This window comes from Calliphora vicina, chromosome 5 (assembly GCF_958450345.1).
Source record: "Calliphora vicina chromosome 5, idCalVici1.1, whole genome shotgun sequence".
NCBI lineage: Eukaryota > Metazoa > Arthropoda > Insecta > Diptera > Calliphoridae > Calliphora > Calliphora vicina.
In genome coordinates this window covers 42,513,478-42,524,363 of record NC_088784.1, presented here as the reverse complement: position 1 = coordinate 42,524,363, position 10,886 = coordinate 42,513,478, and the positions used below count along the sequence as shown (strand labels likewise).

Genomic DNA, 10,886 nt, shown 5'->3' with positions numbered 1-10,886 from the left:
TATACGTTCGTATTAATTAAAAATACAATTTCCACATCCATATGTAAGGCCTCATTAGTTTAATCGTATTATTATGTACATACATTCATAAATTGCAAAGTTTGGTATAGTTTGTTGTAAAGTTGCCAGAACCGGTAGGAAGTATCTATTTTATCCTAAATTTTCAACCAAATCACGTAACGCTTTCACCATTCTTTATAAGTTATACTCCTTAATTTACAATATTCCGATTCGCTGAGATGATAAAATTTGTTGCTACTTGAATGATTATGTCTCTGTGTGTCACAAATAACTATTTTCATTAAAACAAGAACATTTCGACTCAATACAATTTGGAATTTTAAGTGCCTAGCATAACTTCTAAGAATATTCATATTAACAGAAAATAAATATACATTCTGATTTAAAAAGTTATCATTTAACTTAGTCTGACCTGTTAAATCTTTTTAATACATCAATACACTTTATATTGAATTTTGTCCGATCTCCCAAATCTTTTCATTTCCAGGAATGAAAAATGTCCGGGAAATTAAATGATTAAAAATCAGCTGATTGATATGTACATAACTTGACGATACTTAATGACTAATTCTGCCTTGATTACGTGTATGTATTTTATATGGATTGTAATACCGTATCAATTACATTACTTACTGTGTTGTGCTGAATGTTGTGGTAAAATGATCTTCATCGCGTGCAACGTAACCTTCGCCAGTAGGTACGTTGTTTGCGCCAAAATCTACGCGGAAAGTTTTGAGTGGTTTTTGCAAACTTTCAGCATATTGCTAAACGTACAAAAGAAATAAAGCAATAATTATTTAACAATTTCATAATAAAAACAATCTAATAAAAATTTCAGTAACTGTTTATTTGTAATATGTACTACTTTACCATTTCCAATCATATTTCAGAAGTTTTCATTTGTATTTCAGAATTTTCTATTTGTATTTAAGAAATTTCCAATTGTATTTGAAAATGTGTATTCCAATTTGTATTTCTGAAGTTTCCATTTCTATTTTCGAAATTTCCATTTCTATTTATCAGGCCTGTCACACATTTTGTTCGGAATGGTTTCAATTCCGTAGTTTTTATTCCTATCGATTTCGTTTTAGGTTCTTCAGAATCCGTGTAATTAATTAATTACAAAAATATTTAATAATTCTGTATTTCTGATTTTAATATGACATATTTTTTTATATTAAAACAAAAGTGAAGGTTTTGGTACAGAAATAGATTACACATTTTAGAAAAACAAATAATTACAAAGAAATATCAATTCGGCTTTGAAAACCGAAAGTGGTTTCATTCCGAAAGAAATTTTCGTTTAACTATTTTTGAAGAAGCGAAATACGGAATTAATTCCACTTTCGATCGGAATGGAATTCTGTGACAGGCCTGTATGTTTCTTAAATATCCATTAGTATAGCTATTCGAATTTTCGGAAATACTACAAATGGAAATTTCTGAAATACAATTGGAAATGGTGTAGTAGTAGTAAATATTAATGTTTATAAAATATTTACCTGAAATTCAAATGCAAAATTATATTCATTTTCTTCTGCCATTTGAGCAGAGAATTTATATTTTGGAAATAATTTTTATTATGTCTAACTAGTATTGTGCTTTTCTAGGAACTTTGTTTGTTGCTTTAATAATATTTGAGTGTTTAACATAATAGTTTTGAGCGTTCAGAATTTATTTGATTTAAACGATCTGAATGAACTTATGTTATATTTTCTTCTTTGTTTCAGCTAAATATTTTATTTTGACTTTTAATAATGCGAATACACTAATAACAAAAAATAACAATTAAAAATTATAATTTTCTAGTTTTATTCTTTTTGTAGGAAATGTAATTTTTTAAAAATGTTTTGTTTATGTGAGTGCTCGAGAACTAAGTACAACAAAATTTATAAGTTTTCAGTGTGCAGTATATTATTTATTGATAACACAAGTTTACAAAAAAATAAAAATATTATTTTGTTCATTGAAAGAAACATATATTTTTGAGATTTTATTTTTCATCGACCCGCATACATACAAAATTGTTTTTAGGAATTGAAAGCTCATAAAAAAAATGATTAAGATACCGTACTATTTTTTGAAATAATGTTCTAAGAAATAATTTATGACAACTATTACGAAAGAAATTTGGGTAAATTATCCCATTTGCTTTATAACGAAAATTTATTAAATATCTATCTACACGCAGAGAAAAAATATAATTGAGCATGGTTACTGTAACCATTTAAATAGTGTTACAAGATTTTTAACAATATTATAGTGACAGTAACCATTTATATGATTGTGGTAACCATAATATGGTTAATTTACGATTCACATGATTGTATCAACCATATATATGGTTACAGATTTATGATGAATAATTTTATCATAATATGTTGTTCTCAGATTAAGTCCTTCATCATATGAATGGTTGTCACAAACATATATTTGTTTACTGTAACCATATATATGGTTGATACAATCATGTGAATTGTAAATTAACCATATTATGGTTACCACAATCATGTAAATGGTTACTGCCACCATAATATAGTTAAAAAACTTGTAACAATATTGAAATGGTTACAGTAACCATGCCCAACTATATTTTTGCTCTGCGTGTATGTATATCTGTACAAGTTACGAGCTCAACAAAGCTTGCTAACTAAATGTGGTTAACTTTGACACACTGTATCTCACCTTGCGTTATAACAGGGTGTTCATAGATTTAATTTTTTGAAAGCTTATGACCTCCTGTATGATTTGTTTGTACATTATTTTGCAATCAGAGCAGTAGTTTAGAAGAGACAGATTTATTACCACTTTTCTTCCGATCGACAAGAATTTCTCACATCATGAACAAAAACCTTGCAAACCAGTGTAGTTATTAAACAAGTCTGTAATTGTAGTTATACGAATAACTTTTGATAAGAAAGGTAAATAATGTGCATTTTAAAAATTGACACATCATTGTGTAACAACAATGCTTTATTTTCTTTTATCGAACAGTTTTTATTTTGCATTTCTGGCGAATTTTTAATTTTTGTATTCATTTAGATTCCAATTGCTTATTTGAGAATCAGCAAAACCTCAATTTTATTTAGATCGATATATGTATGTAAGATTTTAATAAAATATAAACATTTCTTATTGAAAAACCTTAGAAAAAAACAATATTGGAAGCAAAAAAAGGATAAGGACATGTCATCAATATTCATATTCATAAACATACACATACATTTTAGTTAAAAAAGTTTTCATTCGAATCGATTTACGCAATACCTTCCCAGAATTATACTCAAATATGTATAATAAAGATAAAATATTCATTTATTGACAAGCGATTAATTAGAATTTATTAAAAGATAGGTGTAATTATTCTGCCCAAAATGGGTTAAAATTCCAATCCCAACTAATAAATCTCACTTGCATTTAAAATCGCAAACTGCAATCGTTTAAGGGAGAATATATTTTAAATCTATACAGATGACGCAATGCTTGGTCTATTAAAAAAAAAAAAACCTAAAAGCAACAAATAATTTCCATTATTGTAAACTACACTTCAGTAACAGAAAAAAATCATTAAAAGTGACTTCATTCCTGTGTTTATTGCTACTTCCAGACCCTAAATGAAACAAATACAAATAAAAACAATCACGATAAGAAATATTATAAAAAACAGACAATAACAACACCAATTCCAAGTAAATGAGTTGTTTTATAAAAGCCAAAACAACGACAACAAAACTCCGGCATTTTTTTTAACAGATAGAAAATTTCTTATTTTCAAAATCATCGTAAGCAGCCATGTGCTACAATTATAAAATTATTTAAATGTCTAGATTTTGCAAAGAGGTATTTTAAAAAGTAATTAAGTTTAAAATGTTTATTGGCAATACTAGATACATACAGACAGTTTCAGATACAATGACCTTTTTTTAACCATATTCCGGTTGTAGCTACAAATCTTCAATTAATACATATTTTATTTTGCATGAAAAATGCACAAATTTTATAATTACAACAACACCAATAGTATACAGTGGGCCAATAAATATATACATACATACATACAAGGTGTATATTCGTAACTGGACTCTGAGCGATTTTCATAAAATTTATTTAAAAATATTTATCGCCCGTATTTCTGAATCCGACCTCTATCTACCTGATTGGTAAAAATTCTGAAAATTAATTGTTTTTGGACAAAAAGAAAACTTTACTCCTGTTCCCGTTTAAGAATGTTAAGAGGAGAGCAAATCTACTGAAAATATAAAAATTATTAAAATAAATTGTTTTATTCAAGAAAACTACGAATTCCTCTTGTCGGTCTATAAATTAGGAGTAAGTATTTTTACCATCACCCATTTTTGGTGTTGGGAATCAACAATGATTAAAGAATGCAAACCTTTAATTTTAAGTTAAAATGTGACTAATCATAAAATATACTATATGTATACATATTTGAATGTATTCAAAATTTGTACTTTTTAGAACAAACTAAAAAATGTTTAAAAATATTTCTTAAGGTCGCTCTCTTAATCAGTTTAGAAAGAAACCTACAACAAAGTGTACACAAATCAAATACAGTGACTCAATGTAATAATGACACACTACAAAACATATTTTAATATTTTATATTGTTTGACTTTATCTACAAAAAAGAAATGTACAACAATTTTTCCCTAAAAGTTGGTTTACACTACAATACTTTGTATTATTTTCAGTGAAAATAGTTTTAGGTTTTACATTATCTCAAATTTCTTTAATTTCTGTATTTAAATAAATTAGAAAAAAATGAAAATGATACAGAAAACTAAATCACATTAAAAATGAAAAGTCAAATGAATAAAATAAACAAACCTTATACAATACGTAAAAAAAAACAGAAATAAGCTGTTCATATTTTAAAAAGCTTAAAATATGAACAGCTTAATTCACCAAGTTCATATTTTAGAATACCCTATGGAAGTAAAAAGTGTTCATATTACCGCGAGTGCACTGTATTATGAAAAATAATAATGTTTGAGAATCTTTCAAAAGCTGCATACTTTTCATAATACATTCTTTAATACTTGATACTTTTTGGTTTTACACTACAATACTTTTAGAAATTTTGATTTGTATTAATACAAATTACTGTAGTTAGTGTAAGATCCCTTTAAAATACTGAACTCAAATATGTATAGAAAAATACATTCCTAAAAATATTGGGTATTATCTTTGAAAAATAAGCCAGTATTGAGAACTGAGCACCAATTCGCAATAAGAAATTACAGATATGAAGAAATATTTCAAGCCATAACAGCGAAAAAAACTTAACCTACAATATGTTCCATGTCAGTTTTTTGATATTAATCGATTATTCAGTACCAGATTTATAGCAAAAGCCCTTTAAGCTTAAGTAGTTATTGCCGATATATTACTAACAATCACTAAAATGCGTATTCCGTAAAGTTTTGTGTTTTGCGCTTATTCCCCATTTACACCTAACTCGAAATCTCGTTCGAATGAGATTTCGAGTAGAACAAAATCAACTGTTAACACATACACACCCAGTTCAAAAGTGACACAACTCAAAATTTAATTTTTTAGAAATCGCAAAAAATTATATACCAATTGAAACATAACGAAAGTCATAACTGTTTTTTTTAGCATCAGTTAACAACAACAAAATGCACTGATATTGTTTTTATAGATAAACAAGTGTATTGTGCCTAGTTTAAGCATATAAACCCGAAAAATTATAGTAAAATTATTTGAGGTGAATTGTAAATAATAGTCATTCAAATTATTTCATAGTAATAAGAACTAAATTAGCCATATAAGAACATAAAATATAAGGATCAAAATAATTTAATGAAATTTCTATATGCATGTAGTTTCAATTATGTTAAAATATTTTTTTGTAGTGTGCCTTTTTAATATTAAGACACTGTATATAAAAAATAATTATAACAACAAGAACAACAAACAGAAACGCAAATATATATAACAACAGCAACAACAACAAAAATATTAAAATTAAAAGCAAATGATGTCATCATCGTCATCATAACTAACACACACTTGCTCTCACACGTAGCAAACTGTATTAATATTAATAATAATAATGATGTTTGTTAATTATTTCAAAACAAGTTTCGGTACTAAAAACAAACCAACCAACCAACATTAAAATAAATGTACCTACTCTAACTCTATCCTACGATACATTTGTTAATTAAATAAAACTCCACAACAAACCTAGATAGTTAGACAGACATTCTGTTTTTTTTTTCTATTTTGTTACTCTAATATGAAGTTCCCATCGCATAACATGGCTAAAAAAAACCTAAATGTTTATTTTATATATTTTTTTGGCTACTTGGTAACTTGTGGCACAACGAGCCAAGACGGAATGGAATTTTAAAGAAAATATGAAATAAATTAAACTATAAACTAAATAGAAATAACACAAAATTAAATAAAATAAAATGGAAAGGAAAAGTGACTAATTGCCTTGAAACAACAAATGCCGACAAGAGCTGATGAGACTAACTAGAAGATGAAGAAACTCTTTCAATATAATTTTACTCATTCATTCATTCATTCATTCCGCCATTGTGTCAAACACACATGTTTATAATGCTCATGAAAATTTATTTTGCATGTGTCTGAGTATGAAATTATTACAATATTTATTTTTAAATATTTATTTTTCATTTCGAAATTTTAAAATGATTATCCACATAGAAGGTACACATTGGAAAAACCATTTGCAATTGAAAGGGGGTCGACCACACACACCCTTAGATTTTAATGATAAGAACCTGTGCGGAAGTACTCGAAATATTGCACCTCAAAAAGCAAGAAAGTAAGTTTTAAAGATGCAAAAATAAAAACTGGTAAAGAACTAGATCATGTGATCGTAGTAGTGTTCTTATCGGGGAATTTCGGGAATTTCTTTATAAATTTTATTCATAAAGTTACAGTATTATGTCTGTAACATATGTATATATAAAACAGATTCGTTGTGATTTTTTGCCAATCAAATGATTTGATTTCCTGACAGAAAAATTACGATTTAAATAATTGAATTTGTGTAACGCCAACTAAAATTTGTCAGCCGCATTAAAACCTTTTGTTTTCGACTTTATTAAAAGAATTTTATAATTTTCAAACGAAATTCTTTGAACATTTCAAATTTTTACATAAAAAATAAAATATTTGTGATTTTTAAAAACCTAATTTGTAGCGAATTCTTCAATTTTGATTAGCAATTAATTCGGTTACCACAACCAAAAACTATGTTCTTTGTTTGACAAAAACAGAAAACTGTTTAATTAAATAAGGAAAATTAACTATTGTAGTAGACGACTTAATAGTATTCAAAATTTTAAATTCTTAAGGGAATTATTAAGATGCTTAACAGTCAAACCTCTAAGTATTTTCATATTTATAGAAAATAGTTACAATAATATAATAATAATGGTTTAAATTTGTTTATATACTTGATACAATAATTGTAGAAGGTAGAATCACTATTGAGAGTTTTCAATATTTACACCTATAACGTCAAACTTTGATTTTGATAAAAAATTATAAAATGCAGCCATAAAAAATTGAAAAATGCAGCCAAAAAAAATGTATATTTCTAAAACGACTACGAAGATTAAAAAAATGTTAAGCCTTACTTAAAGGTTTACATTTTCGAAATAACGAAATATCTCGAAAATACGAGCTAACCTAAAAAAACGGTTGTCACCACTGAATTCAGCGTACCCGAATTAGTTTAACCAACCGGGTGCCGCGCTTGACAGTTTTTTCAACTAGCACAGTGTAATTATTTAAAAATAATTGTTAAAGTTAGTAATACCCCATTCAAGACAAAGCTCGAAAAGCTCGTATAAGTTTTGATAATTTATCAATGAATTTGATATAAAATAGAACTTGAACCCATCCCTATCCCTAAGGAATCAGATCTGTGTATTTATGTTCTTCCTCTCCAGGGAGTATTCGAAAATATAAGTTTTGATAATTTATCAATGAATTTGATATAAAATAGAACTTGAACCCACCCCTACCCCGAACGAATCAGATCTGTGTATTTATGTTCTTCCTCTCCAGGGAGTATTCGAAAATATTTGTTCTTTTAAAAAAGCTTGTGGCATACATTAACGCATACGTATAAAATATAGTTTACACTTTCAAAAACTAGTAAAAATTATATTAGTAGGTAAATTTAATAAAGAGTTCTTATAAATACATTCAATAATATGTGCGTATGGTAACTTTTCTTTGTCGACTAAGTATACACAAGTACATACATATGTACTATACATAAATGTATATAAACAATTAATGAAAAATTTCCCTTTTATTACTAAGTATTTGAATATTTCGTATTTAGGCAGAAATTCACATTCGTTTTTTTGTACATGTTTTACATTTTTAATTGAATAATTTTAAAAACTGCAAATATGAAAAATTTAAGATACAAAAACAACAAGCAGTGCTAGAGCAAGTAGAATGAATGAAAAGCATAATAAACTGTGAGTTTAATCAATAAAAGTTAAAAAGAAATGAAGCACAGTGTTGTTATTGTTGTTGTTAACCATCACTAACACATTTACTACAATAACAGCTGTTTTTGCAGTTGTTCCATTTTCAAAATCAGTGTTGCCCGTAATCAAGATTTATTCTTCAAAAATAGTCAATGAATTTAGAGAACTATTTAGATTAGATGGTACGCATTTTAATCATTGATTTTGGAATATAGTTTGTATGTATTTAGAATAGAAAATTTTATTATTTCATGATTATTTATTTTAAATTGATGCTGGAATAACAACTAAATAATAGTAATTATTATTTCTATATAGCGTAAATCAGTTTGAGCAATGGGCAACACTGAACAAATTTACTACAACATGAGAGAAAACAAAAAGAGAAAATGTGCACAAGAATGAGAAAGAAAGAAAGTAAATATATATGTATGCACATATGTAAAATATATGTATGAATGTATGTACATATATATTTACATACATATATGTTAATAAAAGGATACTAGAGTGCAACGTTACGTATGATATATTTATGTACATACATACTATCTAAGTAATTTCTCATAAGCCTCACTCAGTTAATATTTATAAATATTGGAATCATTTAATGGAACAAATATAAAATATTGCAATACATTGAGCATAATAACAAAATATGTACAATATGAACTGAATTTAGTTCTATATAAAATTTTGCATCTTCAGAAACATGTAAGAAAAGCAATACAAAACTTATTTATAATTAAAGTTTATATTTTAAACAAAATTAAAATAACTTTAGAATTCTTTAAAATGTTTACACTTGTTTCAAAATATGTAATTACATATTTGTATTAGTTTAATATTGACAAAAGCAGCTGTTTAAAATATGTTTAAAAAAGGCTTTGCTAGAGAGCAAGTCTTTATGTTAAAAAGCATATCATTCATATGAATTAGCTGTTTTGTATATTTTAAAATACCATTTGAATATTTAAAAAAACAAAGAAAAAATTAACACATTTTCAATGTCACACTAAAAAAGTTCTATTTGTACATTTGGAAAACCAACTCACGCAAAAATTAAAACACATACCACACATGTGTATATTTATTTTATTATATTCGGCGGTATTCCAATTAAGAAATAAAACAAAATTCAAATTCAAACGTCCACAACCATAGAAACCACAAAGTTTTTAATTTCAAATTCTTAAAAGGTTTTTTTTTTTGCTGACTTTGAATGTAGAATAAACAAATAAAAAGGTAATGTGGGTTTTTCAACTTTTTCATTCGTTCAATATGTAGTATATTTAAATATTAGAAATCATGAAGTTTGTTTAAATATTCTAATAACTATTTAAATTGCTACAAATAATAACAAAAATGTTAGTTGAATATGAATGACATCATAAAAATTATAGTTTGACTGACTATATGCTACCATGACGTATACTTTATTTTTGTTTATTGTTAATTGTTGTTCTCAAGACGACACACACAAACATTTGTTTCCTAAATATTTTGAATACACTTATTAACTAAACACACTTTTCAAAATAACATTTAATCACACTTCATTTATATTCCACTTCAATTTGCTGTATTAAATATTTCATGCGTGGCTCACTGACTTTTCAGTAGTCATTAAGAGCTGATTTTTTTGATTTAATTTCAATTTCCTTTTTTTCTTTCTTTGGTTTTTGGTCTGCCAACAAACAAAATTTATTTATTATATTTCATTTTTTTATTAGTTAAACTATATGTTTTATTATTTTTAATTTTTATTTCATCCATACATATATATATACAAATGTATATGTATGTATTTATGTATATAATTTTTTCTTTTCTCTCTTTTGTGGGAGAAGAAAACGCACGTAGTACGAGCAATAGACAAACCGGAGAAACAAACGTCGTTACACAACCACGTCGTTATTTAGACTGATTTAAAAAATAATCATCGTACTCAAACAGTCAAGCACTACACTGTGCACTCTGTCTTCTGTTAATCTAACAATGTACTTAACAGAGCTTTTGTGATTTGTTTTTTTCCCATCGGTTCTTTGGTTTGCTGTGAGAAAAAAAAAAAACTACAACATATTTGAAAATAGCAAAATGCTCTGGCACAGAGAGACCAACTGTAAATACAATCTATAACATGTGAAAATGTTGAATTTAACAGTTTTCTTCATTCATTCTCAATAAACGTAGAAAAACGACCACAATATATTAAATGGGCTAAAACCAGAGTTGCCAATTTCTCTGTTATTAAACATAAATTCAGGATTTGATTGAAAAAAAATTTAATTTGTTTTAAATATATCGGAAACAAAATAATGGTAATTTCGAACA

At 26.4% G+C, this 10,886-nt stretch overlaps 1 protein-coding gene and 1 long non-coding RNA gene across 23 annotated transcripts in view; both read right to left on the bottom strand.

Annotated features, from left to right (window-relative positions):
- The window catches only part of shot (dystonin-like protein short stop), a 149,228-nt gene that overhangs the window by 39,499 nt on the left and 98,843 nt on the right, over nucleotides 1-10,886 (bottom strand). For 11 of the 22 annotated variants that reach the window (XM_065513696.1, XM_065513693.1, XM_065513700.1 and 8 more), the window contains exons 1-2: nucleotides 1,524-1,779; nucleotides 655-785 (exon numbers count right to left, since the gene is read on the bottom strand). The exons of 10 other annotated variants lie outside the window; for them this stretch is intronic. In XM_065513696.1, the coding sequence (XP_065369768.1) occupies nucleotides 655-785; nucleotides 1,524-1,565 (173 nt within the window). In that variant the 5' untranslated portion in view covers nucleotides 1,566-1,779. Of the gene's footprint in view, nucleotides 1-654; nucleotides 786-1,523; nucleotides 1,780-10,886 lie in introns of those variants that run through there. One more of the 22 variants, XM_065513709.1, reaches the window with a different exon arrangement.
- On the bottom strand, nucleotides 10,210-10,800 carry LOC135962020 (uncharacterized). The gene is made up of 2 exons (XR_010576622.1): nucleotides 10,412-10,800; nucleotides 10,210-10,239 (listed from the first exon to the last, which is right to left on the bottom strand). It is a non-coding gene; the product is annotated as an uncharacterized LOC135962020 (long non-coding RNA).